General features: G+C 33.0%; 1 protein-coding gene across 1 annotated transcript in view; it reads right to left on the bottom strand.

Annotated features, from left to right (window-relative positions):
* Positions 1-21,903, bottom strand: part of LOC129218337 (uncharacterized) — a 148,893-nt gene that overhangs the window by 83,190 nt on the left and 43,800 nt on the right. The window contains exons 6-9 of the mRNA XM_054852576.1: positions 17,127-17,327; positions 14,646-14,844; positions 4,107-4,288; positions 348-641 (exon numbers count right to left, since the gene is read on the bottom strand). Of these exons, the coding sequence (XP_054708551.1) occupies positions 348-641; positions 4,107-4,288; positions 14,646-14,844; positions 17,127-17,327 (876 nt within the window). The remainder of the gene's footprint in view (positions 1-347; positions 642-4,106; positions 4,289-14,645; positions 14,845-17,126; positions 17,328-21,903) is intronic.

The following is a 21,903-nucleotide window of genomic DNA, read 5'->3' as shown; positions in this document are numbered from 1 at the left end:
TCAAGTGAACAGCTCAAAATTTTTGAAAATAGTATAAGATTTCAAAAGTTTTTGTCTATATGAAATCACAGTAGTCCCTTCTTTCGATACATTTCTAAAAAGACAGCGACTACAGTATGCTGTTTTTGACCATTGGTTGGGAGTGATCATTCACTGGGTTGGTACATTTGTTCACGTTAAACCTCTCAAAACCTGGACAAAACCGTTAGAGTTCTAACATAAAAAAAAAAAAAAAAAAAAAAAAAAAAAATGCGCTTAAGTGTTCATTCATTGACCGGTCTTTCAATAACCTTTTACAATGATTTTTTTTAAGCTTAACTAAAAAGAGTTTCATATTTCCAACTTACTTGCAGTGTTCAAGGAAGTACCATCGATCCATTTCCATGAAGAGTTGTGAGCAGGAGAGTAAGCTCCAACCCAATATATCACTCCTGACATGTATCCAAAAGTGGATCTAACCAGTTCGTCTAAAATAGGAACCTGATCTGCATTCTCAATGACTGCTAACTTGGCTTTAGCCTCAGAGCATATCTGACGAGCTGTATTCCAACTTGTTTCAGGATAGTTAACCACCAAGTAACAGTCACTACCTTTCAGCTGAAACATGTCGTTGTCACATAAGGCACTCTTTGTAGATTGTTCTAAAAAGGAAGAAATACATTAACTACTTTAAGTTGGTGAGTTTTAAGCCATTTGCCGAATAACTTTTGAGCTATTAACGCATCTTCGAGTATTTGATAAGAAAGTTTCTACGTTTTTGATCACATTTAGACCTTGCCATTAAATTTCACTTTCACCCATATTTACCAGCCGATTCAGACAGCCGGTCGAAGCCTTCTTCAAATAACAAGAAGACTTCAATCTGCGGTTGAGGTACCTGACTGAAAGTCGAATAGTCCTGTAAACAGGGATGCCCACGAAGGCCGGGGGGGGGGGGGGAATCCATAGCATTTGCCACCGCTCTTGGATGGATGCCCTCACTCTGCTGGTGAATACAGGCTTGCTCAAGAATCAATAACAACTTAATAATAAAAAAAAATACTATCTTTAATGCCTCTTCCGCAAGACACACTTTAACCAGCTAAGTTTAAGATCATAAGTAAAAAAATGAAGGAATAACCTAGCGTGCTTGTGAGATCAAAACTATTGCAAACGCAATACAAACTACTGACGCATTTAAATCTTTGGTAGATCTTCATACGACGACATCTGATGCACCCGTAAGACATAATCTTGACTAGTTGCTGCTAGATAACTTGCGGAAGACAACTCTATGTAAGTTATATTTATTGTTTTAATATTATCGAGCATTCACGTCGATCATCGATTTTTCATGTTTGTTTAATTTATTGTGCCCTGCCATTGGAAATAATTAATATCGATATAAATTGCAAGTTTGAATAAGTTTCGGATTCGCATAGTTTTAGGTTCTTTTTCCACACAAAGAAGAAAAACTTAATTTAAAAAATAATAGTTTTGGAGGTTCTTTGAGGGAGCTTGAGGCAATTTGTAATTGCCTAATCAATAATATTAACCTGCGTAGAAACATGCATTTTTGAAATCTGTATCTAACTTCGTTAACGTTTTTTAGGTCTTAACTAATCATTCAGGAACAAAAATAAATCAACAAATAAATATATAAGTATCCTTAGAATGGATAGATATAGAATTTCAAGGATGCATCCAAAAGGTAGACATTTTAATGCAATTTTCTACTTAAAACACGTAAAGTACAGCATTGTATCTTTGAAGAAATAAAATCTACCGATGATTTCGATTAAAGTAGCTTACCGTCGTACGTGCTAAATTATCCAACCAGCCGTATTGCAGTTCCGAGAATGTAAGAAGCTAACTGGTCTTTTAAAAGTTTTTTTTTTGTGCCTCTTAAGCCTGGTGTAACACTAAGAATCAACACTCTCACCATATTAAACCGAGAACAATAGGACTACAACTTCTAATAAAACGTAAGAAATTTCTTATTTTTTTTGTGTTTCTCACTGGAAGTAAATAGGTTTTGTTTTCTTTCGGTAAACTTTACTTTGATTATTAAAGGATACCGATCTGCAGCTTACGATAAATTCTCATGGTACAGAAAATACAATTTACCAATTACATCCTCATACCTGTGATAAAAAATAGATGTTTCAAAATATTTCTGCTGAAATGGCTAATCGTTACCTTTAGATATTTCTTGTCGAGACAATTATCGCGATTAGAATGAGAGTGGTTTAATTCATTTTGAAATAGTTTTGACTAAATGAAGGGTTTGTAAAATCATCAGCAAAAGAATCGAAACTGCGTAAATTTTATAGGATTTGTATTAAAAGATAGGTACTTTTTCATCATGAATGAACATTTGTCGAAATTTACTTTTATCTTATTTTAAAGTATCTTCAAATGATAGGCATTCTATATTTTCGATGTGCTTACTGAAAAAAAAGTCTACACGCAACGACTATTATGAATTACAAGATAGCACAAAATTATCAGTGCTAGTTCAATCAGTTACATGAAAACTGACTTACACCACTATCATTTTTACCATTTCGGGACCATTTTTGGCAGCTCCTGGTGGTCAATAGATTTTAGCTTTTTTTTTTTTTTTTTTTGCGCAATTGATACAGTTAACACAGGAAATAGGGAGAAATCCCAATCCATGCTTAACTCCCATTATTAAACTTTAGCCTTTTCACCACTATTTTTTCACCCGTCTAATCATGTGTAATCCATGTATGAAATTAAAAAAAATATTTCTACTTTGATCCCTTTTATCTAAATATTAAAAGCTTCAACAGCAGTTTAAAATAACGACATAGGAACTGCAGCTGTTGTTCAGTTATTATTATTTTTTTTTTATAAATGAGAAATTCCACAGTAACGGATTTATCAATTTTGCACAAACACGCTGCAAAGACTTTAAATATGTTTGATAGTTGTTTCATTGCATGAACTCTATGAAGAACATAAACTCTACTTCTATATAATGAAACAAAGTTTTGAAGATAACCAAAAACAATATTCAACTATCTTTATTTTTTTTTTTTTTTTTGCTCAGTAACGGACGTATCTCGTAAGATACGTTAAGTGAAAAGTCATACTTAAACATTGTTTATTGCATAAACTCTGTGAAGAACACGAACCCTACTTCTATATAATGCAACCAAATTTTAAAGATATCCAAAACAATATTTAACTATCATTCTTCTGTTCAGTAATGGACGTATCTCGTAAGATACGTTCGCTGCTGAAAACATAATACTTAAATATTATTTATGGAAATTTTCCAAAAATTTATTTCATCATATAGAAATAGAGTATGTTCTTTATACAGTTCATGCACTGAAACAATGATCTAACATATTTGGAGTCATTTTGTGCAACCGATGACAAGTCTTTTAAAATAAAACTGCCCTACTATTAGTTTTTACAAAAACACAAGACATTAATTTTACAAAACCAAATATCTGTACTGATAGAAAAATAACATTTTTCTGAATATTATGCTTTGAATTTTGAGCAATAGCCGGCAACGATCGAACATGCTTATGCGCCAGTTAGATGGGTACGAACTTAAAATAACTTTTTAAGCATCTGAAACGCAATACTAATAATTTTCAGTTTTTACAATTAAATTATGCAACTGAACCATAAATGATTTAAAATTACTAAATAGCCAAACACAAAAATACAATTTATATTTTATTCAAAACAATGTTTTTGGGTTTCCCTTTGAATTTAATCAATGTTCGTAACATGAAGCATGGTTATATTACCCATGGGTATGCTATGCACACATTTATTTTGAGAAAATTAAAAATAATTGCAAATTTCAAGTAATATTCTAAAAAACTCAGATCTCAAGGAGAGGCTATATCATAATTTTTGAGAAAAGATTCTTCAAATGATTACTATCTGCTTAACGTATCTAGCTACCTATCAAACCTATTTATTAATAAATAAGTAAATAAGTACATAAAATGGTTAAAAAGCAGCATAATAGTATTGGATAAGCATTTCTTTTAAAACATAGTTAATAACGAGGGACGGAAGGGGGACATAACAAAAATAAATTGAAAAGTAAAAGAAACATAAATGAAAGAGCTTACCTGATAATATAGAAAATTCTATTCGAAATCCTTTAAAAGAATGAGAGAAATCTGATGAAAATGTCAAATGAATTGTATTCCCATGAGAAATGTAACGAAGGAGTTTAATTTTGTCTTCCCAGTTCCCGCATCTCCGCCATTTCATTTTGTCCTCTCGTAATATCATAACATCATATTCGCAGCTGCAAGGGAAAGCATTATTTTCTTGAAACTCTGATACTCACATACATGCACATACAGAGTGTTTCAAAACTCTTGGTAAATATCTTAAGAGCTGACATAAGAGTTCATTTGGAGCGTGAATCAACTTTTGTAATCTGGTTTACTCCCAATTGTTCTCAAGTTTTTGAACCGAAAAATATTCGAATCTTTTTAAAAATCAAGTATTAAAAGTAACCATAAAGTAAGAGGCTGCAGAAAAGATCCTATAATCTGGCGTTAATCTTATTAGAATACTACATTTAAGGTTGATGTATAATCCCTGAAACATGTAAGAAAATAATATCCAATTGTCACCAACATTAGAATTCCATATTGCGATTTTGATTACTGTGATTCTGCTGAAAATAAATGGAAATTTATTATATAGTTCACAAATTACTGGTCATTTCGGATTCAAACAACTACAATGTACAGAGGGTGGCCAAATTATTATACTCAAACAAACTTTTCTGTATTTTTATTGTTTTTCATTGTTGTTGCATAGTTTTATTATTTGAACACTGTTATAAAAGTTTGTTTAAAATATCAATTAATCATATTAAACGTAAAGTACCTTCTGATCTATGCTATAAATAGGTAAAAAATAATCATTTAAAATTTAGTAACTCCGCCTGCTGCTGCTATCACGGCTTGGATGCGGCTTGGCATGTTTTCAATGCATGTTATGGCTACTTGAGTACCTAGTATTACATATATATAAAATCGTTAATTTTTTCTTTAAGTCACACTCACTAGAAGAAGCTAGTGTGCACTGAAAACTGACGTCGGTCACATTAAAAATAATAACAATAATATTTAAAAAAAAGTAAAGTGTTACCAGAATAAACCTTCAACTTGGAATTAATCTTTAAAATGTGTTCAAATAATAAAACTATGTAACAATTAATAACAATACAAATACAGAAAAGTTTATTTGAGTATAACAATTTGGCCACTCTCTGTACTTTGCTAGCAGATGATTAATTCGCATAATAAAAAAATCGTATTTTATTTAAAAAAAAAGTATGCCTAGGATATCACCAACTGCCGTTGCTTCCGACACTGTGTTGTTGTCAACGTGCGCAGCTCGCTACAACGCAACTGTAAGGTGTGTATCTTAATAGTAGAAGTCTGCTTCAACAGTTTCTGTGATTTCGTGCATAGTTCCATAAATTAAACGCATTTGAAGCATTTCAGTTTTGTGTAATGCTTTTAGCAGGTTCAAAAAGAAGGATTTTTTTAAGATTTAGAGGCTGTCCATAAATGATGTATGGTTTTTAAAAAAATATTTTTGATCCCTCCGCTTTTTGTCACAAAGTGCCACACTTCACTATACCCTTTCTCCTTTGTCACATGTCACAATATTTTTCTTAAGCATATTCTAATAGAAAAATTCGCGATATGACACTTTTTGTTACCCCTTCCCTCCCGCTTGTCAGAAACTATCACAAAACCAGGAATATCCTTCCCCCTCAAAAAGTGACATCATTTGTTAATTATGATGATACGATCTTTGTCATTAACGCTTTAAAGTCCTCTTTAACCGTTGAGGTTAATAATGTGCCTTCTTTAATCGACAAAGGTTGTGCAAAGGATCTAATTTATGCTCTTTTTATTTTGTTTAACCTCTCTTTAAAAACGAACACATTCCCTGATGCTAGGAAGCATACAAAAACTGTTGCTGTTTTTAAAACAAAGTGTAAAATTAAATGTAGAAATAATCGTTCAATTGCAATTTCGAGCCCTTTTCGAACATTTTTGAAACTATTATATAAAGCTCTTTCATCAAGTAAAAAATTAAGTCTCACCTGCTCAGCGTGTTTGTTTTCCCCAAAATGTTCTACGAGTGCCAATTTGTTTTGTTTAACTAATAAAATCATTTCTTCATTTGAAAGTGGTGGCCGAATTGATGCTATTTACACTGATTTTGCCAAAGCGTTTGATGCGGTTGAATTCGGTATTCTTTTGAGGAAATTGAACTATATTGGCTTTCACATTAATCTTACTGACAGTTTTTTTTTCATGTTTAAGTTTTCGTATGGTGTATGTTTATTTCAATGGTGCTATTTCGGATGGTTTTAGTAACACTTCAGGCGCGCCGCAAGGCTCTAATTTAAGACCCTAGCTTTTATTTTACTCATTTACGATATTTTCAATACTTTTGACTATTGAGATTACCTTGTATTCGCCGATGATAAAAAAATCTCTTCAGAAACATTTGAACTATTTCGGACGCTACTCTTTTACAGATTGATTTGGATAATCTGCATTAGTATTGCGTGGAGAATAAGCTTTATTTAAATGTTAGTAAATGCAGTGTATTGAGTTATATCTGAGCCAGTCATTCATCCTTATAAAATTGACAGTGTTTATCGCGTTTCGACCCTGTTACAGATTTAGATATCAATTTTAGTACTACTTGATTTCACGCAACATATTCATATTCTAAGGTATATAAGATTCTTGGTTTTTCCAAACGTAAGTCTAGGGGTTTTGCTATTAAGCAAGCGCTTAAAACGTTTTATTTTTGTCTTGTACGCTCCAACCTCTAGTACTACAGTATTTTTTATTTGGGATCTCTACTACAATAATAAAGCTAAAACGGTTGAGCAGATTTAATCCAAATTTATTTAGTACTTGTGTTACAGAGGTGATAATCACGATTTTTTAAAACTTGTTCTTAATCATATTATGTATCTTCTTTTTTTCTAAAAGGTTCTAAGTAATTTAATTGAAGGCTCCGATATTGTTAATTCTATCCAACTTGCTGTCCCAAATTGGATACTCTTAGGAGTCATTCATGTTTTAAAAATATTTTTACCTAATTTAACTATGTTGGTAATTTTTGTCTTTTTAAGTTTTAGATACTTTTTAACATTCATTGTCTCGATTTAGATACTTTCAACATGTAATTTTATAGTTTTAACTATAGATGTTTTAGCATTTTTAATGCGTAATTGGTTTTATTTGCTGTGTTTATGTTATTTGCCAATGTAATTATATTTTTTCTAAAGTGTACAACATGTTATAACTAAAAAAATAAATTAATAAATTCATGGACAGGTACTTAAAATTTTTTTCGTCGAATAATATAAGAATAATTGGAGATCGATCAGGGTATTTATGCTGATTGGTGCTTCATATGAGGTTTTGTATCACTCCTAAAGTATTTACCAAGAACTTTGCAACACCTTCTGTATAGGTCACTCTCAGAAAATGTTAAAAATCCGAAAGTCGACCTTTATAAAAAAAAAATAATAATAATAAAAAAAAAATAAAATAAAAAAAAAATAATTTGAATTTTGTCATCTTGAATTCAAATTATGTTTTTCGCAATTACGAGTGTGTGTGTATATGTAAGCGTGTGTGTGTGTGTGGAGGGTATGTGTGTGTGTGTAGGCATGTGTGTTTGTGTCTGTGTGCAGGCATGAGTGTGTGGGTAGTTGTGTGTATGTGTTGTGTGGGAGTATGTGTATGTGTGTGTAGGCATATGTATTTGTGTCTGTGTGCAGGCATGAGTGTGTGGGTAGTTGTGTGTATGTGAGTGTGTATGTGTGTTTGTGTGTGTATGTGTTTGTGTATATATGTATATGTGTGTAGGTGCGTGTATGTATGCGTGTAAGTATAGGATATTGACGAAGCCTGGAGACGGTTTTCGCTAGAGGTGCAGCATTCGTGAGGACCGATGCCGTGGAGGGTGGCGGTGGGAAAAATGATAGGACATCAAAAACAGTCAAATGAAAGCAATAAGCAATCGTGATTGCTCAAAAAAAAAAAAAAAAAAATCTACATAATGCAATTCGTTTTAGCTGAAAACTATTTTTTATTTCCTAATATATGTTTTTTTTTTTATGTGACGATGTACTATAACTGTTGAAACCATACTACACTGTAAAAACGATTCTGAAACGTTCCTGGAAAATAAAACGAAGCTGATGTGCCCAATTTCAACCAGTAACATATCTTACAAAAATCAGGAACGTTTTCCGATAAAAGTCAGTAACTTTCCTGAAATACTGGGAAATTTTCCCTATTAAAGCCAGTCGTGAACCTTCTAGAAAAATTGAATCTGTTTCATGTATTTGGTTAGAACCTTCCTGGTTTACCAAAAAAGTTCCAGAAGTATTAGCTCAACCAAGGCCAAAGCTAAGCGAATAACTGAAAGCAAGAACCAAACATATTCATTGCCTGCAATTCCTGCAGCTATCCAGAAACTTATTTGCTTCCATTGGGAGCTTAGTCAATCCAGACGAGCCGTAACTAAACTAAAACCGATACACTTAATAAACACGCTCAGTCAACCTTTAAACTGGTAGCAAAAAACATTTTTCACACAATTGAAAAGTCTGCATTCGTGCATCTTTTAGCAATTCAGGAAACGTTTTTGCGAACATACTTGATTTTGCGGGGAAATAGGTGAAAACCTCTGAAATCCCGAAACGTTCCACGGAAATAACCAGTAACGTTTCGGAATTTTTTTACAGTGTACCATTAATTAAGAACTACTAGCTTCATTATAATGCGGATAAAAAGGGTCCGTTGTAATTTTTAAAACCCAAACAGTGGTCATTTCAGTAAAGCTGAACATTTGTATGACGAGAGTCAAGGCTCGAATAACTACTAAGGCATAGATGTTACTTGTCGGTACGTTACTTCCTTTCAATACGACCTAAGAGTGTGGACCCCATTTAAAGCAGTAGGCCTGTTAGCTGTTCATTGAATCCCTTCGTACTCTGACGGATTGGCAAAACATAAGTTCTCAAGATGGTTGATCGTTTGAGTACAACCAAACAAAACTAATCATTTTAATGGGAACTTTTAAGGAATGTTGACCTTATTCACCCCTGTAGATTTAAAAAAGACGTTTTTATTTATTTTAATAGGAGTTTTAAATCACTGTTGACGCCATTTGGGAAGAGTTAACCTCATTTGAAAGAGGGTTTTTTTTCCCCCGATCGTTATCCTTTTATTTGGGATATTTTTGAACTGTTATGCTTTTTAGAATCATAATTTCTCTACAACTTTCTCCTCGTTTATCAAGGTCGGAGTGTTCAACATGTGTTACGTGAAATCACTTTTTCCCCGCCGCAGAGAATAACGCAATGCTCGCAGTAACCCGAGCAACGCAACTAGTAGTATTATATGCTCTGCTGACATTATAGTAAATTATACTCATATATGTAATACACACACTAATCATAAGGGTCACAGAACTGGGAGGTTGTAAGCAATTAAGGATGCATTGATTATCATCTCAACGCTTTCACGCCATTACCTGGCCAGCTTGAAGCGTTAATAATTGCTTGAGTTGCAAGATAGACTGAAATTGTTGGGGCTTCTGGTAAATCAACTAGATGATGAAGCAGTTTAATAGAAATCTTAACTTCCGCTCCCATTCTGCCTATAAAATATTGCCAAATAATGAAAGTGTTGTAGTGTTCAATAAGTAATACCCTAATAAAATCTTTACTTTTTCTTTGGTACTGCTATTAAAACGTTGACTAATAATCACTTGATAGCATAATTCTCAGATGATTTAAAAATAAATAAATAGTTTTGTGAGCTTTTGAGATCTTTAATTGTGATTGGATGTTTTATAAAAGCACCAGCGGATAAACCGGTTACAGACGCTCCCCTGTTGCTCAGCTCTTAACTTTGTTGGAGAGTGAAGCATCTGTTTCACTTTTGCTACATCAAAAGGGAAAACGTTCATAAAATATTTATTTTCGCTTGGATCTTATTACTAAAACGTTGTCTGACAGTGAAACTGCAGCGATAATCCACACATCACAAAGGTCACCGCCTTATATAATATTTATTTGTGCTTTGATCTTATTATTTAAAAGGCTTCGGATAATGACGTTGTAGAAATGTTTATTGAATTAAAAACGTGACTATAGTTTGTTATTTACCTGGAATTAGATGTATAAAAATTTGGGAAATCAAAAAGATAACACCTTAAAAAAGTCAGATGGTGAATGTACAGAAATATTTAAAGAAAATAAGACAATTTTACTGTGCTAGATTAAGGTTATACTTTTATTTTATAATAGAAAACTACGTTATATTCTTATTAGGTATTTTCGGGAAAATAGCAGCACTTTTTGCTCGATAGAGCGTAACATTTTCTGCGCAGTTAGTTTCAAACTTTTTTGTTCCCTTTCAACCTTCATTTCTTGAAAATTGTGAAATGCTCACTAGATCTCCCATATTTCCGAAGTATTTGTTAACTCTAGGATTACAGCGATCTTTTTATACCTAGAGATACGGTGGCGGTCATTTTGACCCACGAGAAGAAATCTGCATAGTTCCCTACATAATGTTAAATATTTGTAAAAATTAGTTTAAAATAAACATATTCATAATAAATGCAGATTATTTAAAGAATACAGAGATTTTCAGGGTACTTATTAAAAATATTTAAAAAAAGTTTAAAATGCTCTTCAAAAACCAGCGCTGTTTCGGTTGCATTTCAGAAGCTAGCGGCTAATGTTCCCTTTTATGTACAAAAACATTATAAATGCTTCAGGTTCTTAAAATGATAGGGTCTGGTGGGGTAAAGTGGTCATAAAATCGTAGGTTTTCAACTTAAGTGGATATTAAATAAAATAAATTCTTTAAACGCTTAAACTTTTTTTGTTGTTATTTTACATTGCATTATTAAAGAACACAATACATAGAATTTCAGGGGAAAAAATACTGATTTAAGTAGTTTTATAACAGTTTCATTTCCCTATGTATTTATGACTACTTTACCCCATGGGGTGGGGGAAAGTGGTCATAGCATGGGGTAAAGTGGTCATAGTTAAAAATAGATGCAAAACCGTTACAAATAACCGTAATATTTGAATATTTCGGTTATTTTTATAGTTACAAGTATATGCACGAGTATATGTGGGTATACATAAGAATGCATACGTGATTACCTACAGTATACGTTTCTACAAGAGTATATACGCGTATAAACGAACATCATATGCGTGTATGCACTTGTATCTCGAGTATATACATGCATATCTGAGTATATGCGTGTACAGTAGACATATATACGCATATATAGGTAAACATACATACATATACGGATATACACGAGTTATTTTGAGGATACATCCGGTGCGTGTTTGTACATGCCTACTCACGTACATACATATGGAAGCAACGAGCATACACGTATGTTTACGTGTAAACACGATTATGTACCAGTATAGACGTATATACGTACATTTACGTGTATATCAGTACATGTAAGTATACTCGAGTATATCCCCTAATACACATGTATGCTTACAGAGTGAATCCAAGCTCTGGGGCAAAGATCAAAGGGGTGTGAGAAGGGAGGATACGAAGCAAAGAATCATAATGAACTTATGGTCGCTGACACGCTACATGCACACTAAGCCAGAAACTGATGGATGCAAAACAGGTCACAAATTTGTTACACAAAGATGATTTTACCTGACCAGCTGGTGGCGTGATGGTTAGGCGCTGGCCTTGTACGTCTGTGGAATCGGGTTCTGACCTGGGGATGCCGGTCGGTGGATTTTCGAGATGCGGAAACTCATCAGCTCTCATGTCGTATGATTATGCGGCATGTAAAAGATCTGTATGGTATTCGTTTTGATTAGAATTTCTTTGGCAAAATCAAATTCCTACTGCAATTTCGCATCAAAGAGAGCCCAGGTGCCTCCCCCTGGTGGAAACTGGGCGTCAAAAAAACTGTGTCATACATCAGCGTCTTAATGGTGACACATGAAAGACTGATGCATTGTAGGGCAGCGCACTAGGTCTGGTTATGGCCCAGACGCCTCTTCAGGTAGGACTCTTATACAGCCCCACTGGGGAAAAAAAGATGATTTTAACAAACATTTTAGTTTTTAAGAATTATTTAGAGCAGATGTTAAAGTTACGGCCCGTAGTAGCTCTAATACACGCATCGCAACAAAGGCACAACGACTGTTGAAACAATTTTCAAAAGTCTCATTATTGCAGCAGAGAATGCTTTGTTATTGCGACGCATGTACTCGTAGTACAGCAGTCGGCCACAAATTTCATCAATCACTTTAACACTTTCTTAAGACCTAAAATTTTGTGTAAAATTGTCTTTGTGTAGTAAATTTGTGACCTGTTTTTCTTCCTTTAGGTTCTGATTTTGTGTGCATGTAGCGCGTCAGCGTTGTGTTTGTGAATATATGTTTCTTATGATTTTCTTCTTCTACTCCCCTCTTACATCTTTTAAGAATTTGCCCAAGAGTTTAAACTCACCCTATATACATGTATATCATGTGCTTGTGTGTAAGTGTCTGCTCGAGTTTCGAGTACGTACGCGTACATATGTCTACCTGAGTATATAAGTGTTCGTATATGTACGAGTATAAGCGGGTATATACGTGTATCGATAGTCGAATGTATATCTTTACAGACAAAAAATACTTGCAGTTACCCATATACTACGCGTTTATTGGTGCATTTATGTTAATACGTATATATACGAGCCTACACGAGTATATGAGTATGCATACGCATATACTCGTATATTTAACCTTGTTTACTGTAAAAACAATACATATTGAGTCAAATTAATATTTCATTTATGTCTGCCTCATACTTAAAGTTTAAGTGACGTTAAAAGGACAATATTCGTTAAGGCTAATATTATGACCACTTTACCCCATCTTACTTAAATTGTTCTAAAAAATTAACCAAAATAGATTCAGCTAACTGCTAATGAGTAAGAGTTCTTGAGACATGTAGAAAACTTCCTGTGCAGTCAATCTGTTCATAATTCTAACAAACAAAATTTTCCAAGAAAGTTAAAAGAGGTGTTTAGATTTTGAAATTTTTCATATTCACACAAATTATTTTATTTTACCAAATAAAATTTTGCTAGTTGTGAAATTTTGTATTCAAAATGTAGTTTTTAACTGCCCTATCGTAAAATAAAATTTTCACATTCATTCGAACATTTATTTCCAAGCTATAGCCATTTATTTGAAGTATGACCACTTTACCCCATTGACCACTTTCCCCCACCAGACCCTATGTTTTAAGAGACATTTTTGAGTTTCTGCTCTGTTTCATCACCAGTAAATGTATTTGCAGTTTTTTTTCCTCAAAAGGGTCAAAATGACACCTACCCGCAATTTTAGTTGTAACTCTTTATTTTGGGTTTCAAAGAATTATTTTTTTTTGAAAACTTTTTATTATTAGACAACACGATGATTTAGGAAAAAATCAAGGAAAGATTAAGCTTTTTATGAAAATACAGAGGAGTAGTTAGCAAAAAAAGTTTTATTGGGGTCACAATGACCCCTCCCGTAATTCTAGTGTTACGAAACAGCCTAGCAAAATTCTATAGGCGTAGTTTAGGAGTATTCGGAGGATTGGTTTTCTAATTAACCAGTTTAACTTTTTTTTGAAGAAAACCAGTCTCCTGCCAATTTTGAGTAATACGCAGTGACTAAAATAGACCATAACAATATAGAAGTTTTTTACCTTCATAGAAATGGAAGAATATGTTTCTGCATGCGCACATTTAAATACACAAAGGAATCGATTAAGCGTTGATGGAAGAAAGTTAAGCTTCTATCGAAGCATTGACGAATTTCTTCACAGGCAGGAACATTGTGGCAGAGTTATTGCTTTTTTTTTCAGAATTTTAATGGTCATTCTGACTGTCAGAACTAAACGCAGAGGCCAAGCAATTGAGGAAAATTCTCCTTAAGGAGAATTTTCCTCTCCTCTCACAATGTCAATTTTTTTTTTGTTATTTTCATATCATTCATGCAAAATTTTGTATATTACTTATTCACGCTTTGATATCATTTTAATCATAAAGATTTCCCAGCAAAAGAATAATAACATTAATTAATTATTTTAAGTTCATTATTTGAATCCATATACTGACAATTTAGGATTTTAATTAAAAGATACAACTCAAAATGTGTAAAAACTGCAAAACTCCATTCTAGGAAAACCATATTCTCTAGTCCCAAAATTCTAATACATCGTAAAATTCCTTCAAAACCTTGAAAAAGTAAGATTCGTGGTGAGTTTAGAGAAAGATTTTCTGTAAAGAAAAGATAAAGTAAAAATGACAATATAAATAGTCAGAATGAAATGTTTTAGTAATAGCATATATCAGATTCTTCTCTGCAGTGGTTATTTGCGATGTTTCTAGAAACACTTAAAACTAAGATTATCTAATTAGCCAATGCAATAACAGTCACTGAACAGAATAGTTCATTAGAGATAAAAGCAAAGCTTTTAGTTTGGCTATTTGGTCATTTGCCAAGCTTTTTCATCTGTTCGTTTTCTCATTGGAAAAAGAAAATAAAATACCTCTCGCTTTCTTCGAGAATAAAATCAGTAAACAATGCAACAATCCTCTTCCCATGAGTTGTCGATATGTAGTAATGACATTCTACATTGTTAGGATAGTTGTTGGGAAATCCAGGCGAAGTAATAGTATCCCGAAGGTGTTCCCAATTCAAAAGGATGCTTCGATTACATGCTGGGACATAGACTGGTTCCAGACTTACTGAAAAACAATCGCAGTATCATTTAAGATTTTCCTTTTAGTTTGAAGAAATAGTTAATGTGAAAAAACTGTCACAATATATTATCAAACACTTTTTTTAGGAAGAACAAACGGATTAGCAATTGTTACAGCTGTTTTAACATATATGCTCAAAAATAAACTAAATAATATTGCCGCAAATTTTGCACCGTGTGAAAGACACTTTATACACAGCATATCCCCGTTTACCCTGCACGACCTCTATTTTCGTAACTGCTATTCTTAGATACCTATTTGAAATTGAGAAAATGGTAAAATTAAGATGCAGAGTTAAGGTGTTGAAAGTTTGAAACAAAAAAAAAATATTGAAAATATCCGAAATCAATTTATTACATAGCCCCCAGATGTCTAAAGTTATATTTAGAGAAATCACATGCATAAAAAAACAACTATAACGCCAAAAATTTGACATTTATTCCACCAATATTCTGCTGTGTGCAGGTAAATAGCAGTATCTGCAGAAATGAGTTTTCGAGATATTTGAAGAAACGCGTTTTGGACTCCATACTAAATGGGGAAATGTTGAAATTAGACGTCTTTTTCGCGCATTTTTTTCAGCGGCTACTACATAAACGAGCTTGTACAATAAAGATAACGTACAATAGATGATAAAAATGCAAAAGAAAAAAGAAAGCTTGCAGTTACTGCCCTTTACCTGCACACGGCAGTATTCACCGAGATAAGAAATGCATTGTTTTGTGACCTATGCCGCTTTGCATTGGTGGTTTTCAAGGACCATACAGTCACTCGATAATTCGATTTTTTTCTAAAATTATACGAGGTTTTCTAATATGTTCTTGCAAATTACAGAATAACAATTTGTTTTGTTTTCTTATAGCAATGAAAAAGATAAATACATGTTTCACTTAATGCTTGAATAATTACCTTAATCGGTAATCTTCCGGCAGGACGATATGTTCCCATATATTTTTCAGCACAGTTCCTTAAAATTATGGAATTGAATAGCTGTTTAAATTTGACTTGTGTGTGTGTGTGTGTGCGTGCAAATGTTTCGATTTCTTGTTTTTTTTTGTGTTAGTATTGTTTTTCATGCCTAGAATTTTCCGAAACATTAATAGAGGACATAGAGACAATATAAAATGTATCTTTTGTATTTTTTCACTTAACTTATATTAACTTCAAAATTTAACGCCTTAACTCTGCACCTTATTTTGACCTTTGTTGCGATTGAAAGTATGAAGTTAGGACTAACGGTTGCGAAAAAAAAGGTCATGCTGGTTAAACGGAGACATGGCGTATAAAACACGGTTATGCTTATGCTTTTTTTGGCTTTTATATGAAAATTTTTGAATCCATAAAACATTTCTCACACATATTACTGTTTTCTTCTTTTAAGGGACTTAATGAGATAATCACATTTTGGACTTCAGTTACCTGATGAAAAATTTAGAAAATATGCTCAATATTTTAGAATAAGCGTGATCCAATGTGTTGCACATAAATTTTGGTCGACATTGCAAAAATTTTATTAGTTGTGTTAAATGCATATGAACAAACAATGACAGAAATCGGAAACCTTGAAGTCAGTGGTATTACTTCCCTCCAGTAAATATAAACACAATAATTGTTTTAAAAAAAGCGTTTCAAATGTTTAAAAAAAAAATTATGCCAAGAAAAAAAATGTTTACTTTTCAAAAATTCCTTTTATTTTCAACTAAAAAACCTTAGTTTTCATTTCATTTTCTACAGCCAGGGAGCAGACAAAACATAAATCAGGTTTGAACTCCTAAATTCTTCTAATGGTATCTCCTCTGTGGCAAGTTATTAATTAGTTTGTCACTATTGAGAATCTGACGAACAAGTTACTTATTAATTATACCTCGTAATTTAGCTACGTAGTTAAATGGGCATATTTCAATTCCAAAAAAGTTCGCAGTTGATTTCTCATGCATGATTTTTGAATGAACGTTTTGAGATTTTTTTATAGTGTACTCATATTTTATGCAGTAGAGAAATTCTATTCGATAACACGTGACGCTGAAACACAATTTTTAAAGTGTTGTTATGTAATCCTACCAATAAAAATATAGCGTGGTAAACAATGCAATCTTGAGTGTATTAACTGATGGAAGGGGAGGCCGTAAACTTGATTTTTTGACACATTCTAATATGTATAAACAATACTGCAAGCAACGATTAAAAAAGAACATGGTCGAACAGAGTTTAATTTAATATGTAAATTAAATACTTTCATAAAATTTACAAAGAAAGACTTTACCAACCTCCTGGTTTTAGTCTTTGGCAAATGAAAGGATTGGCCACATCACAGTCTCTGTCGTTCCAGAAAAATCGCTCTGTAATCCCTTCCCCTTTACTGGGGTACCTGAATAAGTTGCGCAATTCCACACAGTTTTGCTGAGATAAGCCATCGTCACTTGGTTGAACGCTGTACCAGCCGTAGTTTTCCCAACCAGGAAACCAATCTAAGAAGTAAAAGTTGTACGCTATGAGAAAATGAATACCATTTGGCATACGCGAAATATAAAACAGTTGAAATCCAGCACTTAGTGCGAAAAATGTTAAAATACTGAACAACGTTAAGAGGTGCAAAAAAGAAGATTAAACTAGGCAGATCGGTTTTAAGGGCAATCGCACTCTTCACAGTGCCTAGATGAGAGGAAAAAAATATTACAAAAGTGAAGTTCAAATTCTTGTTCTTCCAACTAAATTTCTTTAATTTTATTAAATAGGTTCTGATTTAAGTTTTTCAATGTATCTACTGTCTATCGTGGCTCAGCAAATGCTGAAACCTGATTAGATTCGGGAGTGTCTCTTATGTATTTAAACTTCAAACTTTCAATAGTTTTTACTTCCTCTTACAAAAAAGGAAGTATTGTATTTGCGAAAAAAAATTTCACTCAAAAATCGACTTGAATTTTTCATTTTGCTCACATTCGAATAAACGTTGAGTTTTTTTTCGACCCGACCACATGTGGATATATGCCTAAGAACGTACAGACACCCGAAATACCCATTTTGACGATCCTCGAGTTAATTACAACGAGTTTTCCCGTGACGTCCATATGTGCGTATGTTTGTGCGTATGTGCGTATGTGCGTATGTGTGTATGTACGTATGTATCTCGCATAACTCAAAAATGGTATGTCCTAGAAAGTTGAAATTTAGTACGTAGACTCCTAGTGGGGTTTAGTTGTGCACCTTCCGTTTTGGTTGCATTCGGATGTTCCTAAGGGGATCTTTTACACCTTTTTGGGGGGAAATCACTGTTAATTTCAATGTTAACTCAAGTTGTCTTATAATTTGTCAAACACTTGGCGATATCTCGCCAAGCCTTTGACCGCCAAGTTTTGTCGCCAACTTGGCAAAAAATTTGGTATTTTGTTTAAATTTAAATTTTTTAATCTGGTTTTAATTCGGCCAATGTTGGTGATATTTAAAGAGTTAACCACTGAATCACATTAAAATTTCCAATAATGGGGAAATAAATATGTGTCAAACTTTTTTTGCTTCGCAAAAAACTGGGGGTGAAAATATTTAGTGTTTCCTTGCTTACTCCAAGGCGCTATTATCATTAAATTGGCGTAAAAGGAAGTCATGTGATGCACACATCAGCTCGTTTTTCTCTGCTAGATACTGACGAAGGAGGCAATAACCCTGGAAACCGGCTGCATACTTTAATGCTTTTATTTCCACCTATTGACGTTGTTCAGTATTTTTAGAAACTATGATACAGTTATTTGCCGATTTAAATTTATTTAAAACTTGAAATTTATTCATATAAAGACTTAGAAATGCAAATTAAATTTATATTGCCACCCCATTAGAAGCCATTATCAGTGAATCGGTTTTTATTTTCTGCCACTACCTTTTTTTAAAAAACTAATTTTTTTTTATCCTGCTTTTGTTTGCTTTATATAAAACAAAGCGTTGCCGTAATTAAATCACGCATGCTTTAAGTAGTAAGCCGCCATACGACATCCATTGAACATTCGTAGACATATCAATGTGCATGTAGTGCGCTCTTCGACTCTTAAAAAACTGGTGATTATTTTCAGTGAAATATGCTAAGCAAACAAAGCACTACACAATTTTTTGAAAGCTTGATTTATGCTTATAACTTTGATAGGAATCTAGATTTTCACTCTGAAGCAAATTTCAAGAAATTTAAAAGTTCATAAATGTTGTACTTAGTAAAAAACCTAGATTAACTTTGATTTACTTTGTAAAAGTATAAAATTATCGGTATGAAATAATGTTTCTTAATGAAGCATATAAAAAATACATTTTATTTTAAAAGACAATGTTTAGAATGTCACAAAACAACACTTATAACTGTCAAACATGAATGAAATGATGTTGATTCTGAAATTTTTAATTACTTGCTATTTACGGTAGAGCACCATGACTGACAAATTGCCTTAAAAATAAACTATCCCATTTTTTACTTTCAAGCTGGAGTCATTAATTTACATTATGACTTTAACACCATCAACATAATACTTCCGATCCAGCTACATAACACTTCCATTCCAGCAACATGACACTCTTCTTACAACAGGACACTTCCGTTCATTAATTTTACTGTCAAATATGTGTCTCAGTCAAGTAAAAATATTCAGCAATAGATCGGCTGCATAAGTATTTCGCAAGCGAACTAGAAACGTCATTCAAAGATATACCACGTCTCAAACACAACGAAGAAAATGTAAAAAGTGAATATTTTACATTTTTCTGAGCAAAAAAAAAAAAAAAAAAAAAGAAAAAAAAATGATTTGTTGACTTGAAATACAAAATGCTAATAAAATATGTATATGTATTTCAGTACCTTTCATGGTGGTAAGGTAATGCTTTAGAAAATTGGAATATTGAATATGTTTAGATACAAATGTAAGCAATTGTTATCATCACTGACAACTTTGGAACTTGGCTGTTGTGTATTGCGCGCTTTTTTACATATGTAAAGAGTCCAATCTACCCTTGAAACATCTATTTGCTTTAATTTGGGGATGTTCATTGCTTTGTTCGTATGCATTGGTAGTATTCAATTTTTTTTTTTGCACAAAAGTATAAAATCAATTTTTCTACATAATATCTTGTTATTCTTATAGGTTTTTCAGTACTTTTCATAGTTGCATGATAATTGTTTGAGAGAAATAAAATTGAGTTGCTATTTCTTATTTTACTTTTTTGCACAAAAGGGTGAGCGAGCGTTATCGTTAGTGACAACTTTTGAAAAGGTTAAAAGAACCCGGTCTAACCATGAAAAATCCATTTTCTTAAACTCATTGATGGTTTTCGCTTTTTATACGTTGGTTATCCCTTATATTCTGTTTCTATCTCAAAAGATATTGTGACAATCATGATTTGCCACACCTGTCCCCAACTGCATTTTCATCCTCCACGCATGTGATAACTCTATCGCACCAAGCTGCTTTTTCTACCTCGCGGTTTCGACCATCTGTAACTGCAACCGCACAGTTAATTGTGAGATTCCGGCACGGTCTCAGTTTTTCCGACTCTTCAGTAGTTCGTGGAATTTTCTACAAGAATGTAGTTTTGTTAAGAAGTCTCCTCGACTCCCCGGCACTTTTTAGTGTTCGGGGGTCACGCACACAACTTGTGTGGAACTGTCTCAGCTGCAATGGTGTAAAAGAGAACTTTGGAAGTGTTACAAATATACCTCAACAACCGCCGATGCTGCTTAGTGATCTTTATGTGGAGATCCGGATCCCTGATTTGATCGCCTGATTTTTGCAGACGCCTTATGGAAAGATAGAAAGAACGGTCAAAGTTTCCTTGCCGGCTCACGTGCATCTAATGAGCACAATGCTCACGAATGGAGATCCTCATGCATCGGGAAAGTATTTAACTATCCAGTAACAAAAAGCGCTAAAAGAACATCAACAACCGTTCACCAAATCGTGTGCGGGGCGATTTGTGTGTTTTTCTTGTGAATATAGCACTTTGAGTTAGAAAAGTGAAAGTGTCGTCGATCCACGTGCGTCTGGACATTAGAGGTTGTATGTTTGATTTATTTTTGTAACATTCCATATCATCTGTAAATAGATCACCTGTGCTGCAATAGTTTAAAGCTAAAATGTAGTATAATAATTTTTGAATGCTCATCATATTTTAATTCTGATATGTAAATTATCGTTTTAATCTTTTTGCTGATCAGCAAGGTCAAACAGTATTTATTCTAGTAATGGCTATAATTTATGTACACACCACTATACTTTTTTGATCATGGCATATAATATTTTTATTGTGACAATAAACCAGCACTCTTTCATCAAACCCTTATCTTTTGGTGTCTTCATAAATCTCCATTAATCTAAGAACCAAATATTTAAGCCAAAAAACAAAGGGAGTCTAAAGATACTAAATGTATTATCGACAAACTTGATGCCAACGATGAATTTATTTGTAAGAAATTTTTTATTAATAAGGATAACAATGTACTTATGATCAGAATAAACCCAAAACACAAGCCACACAGAACTTTAGTCAGAATTTTCATGCCAAACTCTTTAATCTTAGAATGCCTTAAATCTGCACATGCTTCACATTTTGGTATTACTAAAACATATGATTTTCTTAAGAAGACTTACTCCTGGTATGGGATGCTAAAATACACAAAAAACTTTTGTAACAACTGTAGTGCTTGCATGGAAAATAAACCTAAGGCAAAATTGACAACAACAAAATTTATTCAAAAGAGAGATCTCACCTGTGGAGAAGTAATTGCAATTGATGTTGTGGGAAAACTACCTAGGTCACATGATCAAAAATTTTATATTTTAACAATCATTGATCATTTTTCCAGGTATTTGGAAGCTGTACCCTTAAACAACATTAAATCTTCCACCATAATTTCCACCTTGAATCAGTATTTCTCACGTTTTGGAATTCCAAAGACTCTGCTGTCTGACAATGCTCCTAACTTCAAGTCTTTGGAATTAGAACATTTTTTGAAATCACTCAATATTGAGCATAGAAATTCATCTATATACTATCCACAGAGTAACGGGGTTATTG

The sequence above is a fragment of the Uloborus diversus genome, chromosome 3 (assembly GCF_026930045.1).
Source record: "Uloborus diversus isolate 005 chromosome 3, Udiv.v.3.1, whole genome shotgun sequence".
NCBI classification, from domain to species: domain Eukaryota; kingdom Metazoa; phylum Arthropoda; class Arachnida; order Araneae; family Uloboridae; genus Uloborus; species Uloborus diversus.
Note: the sequence above shows the minus strand (reverse complement) of the source record. Positions and strands in the feature narration are given on the sequence as shown.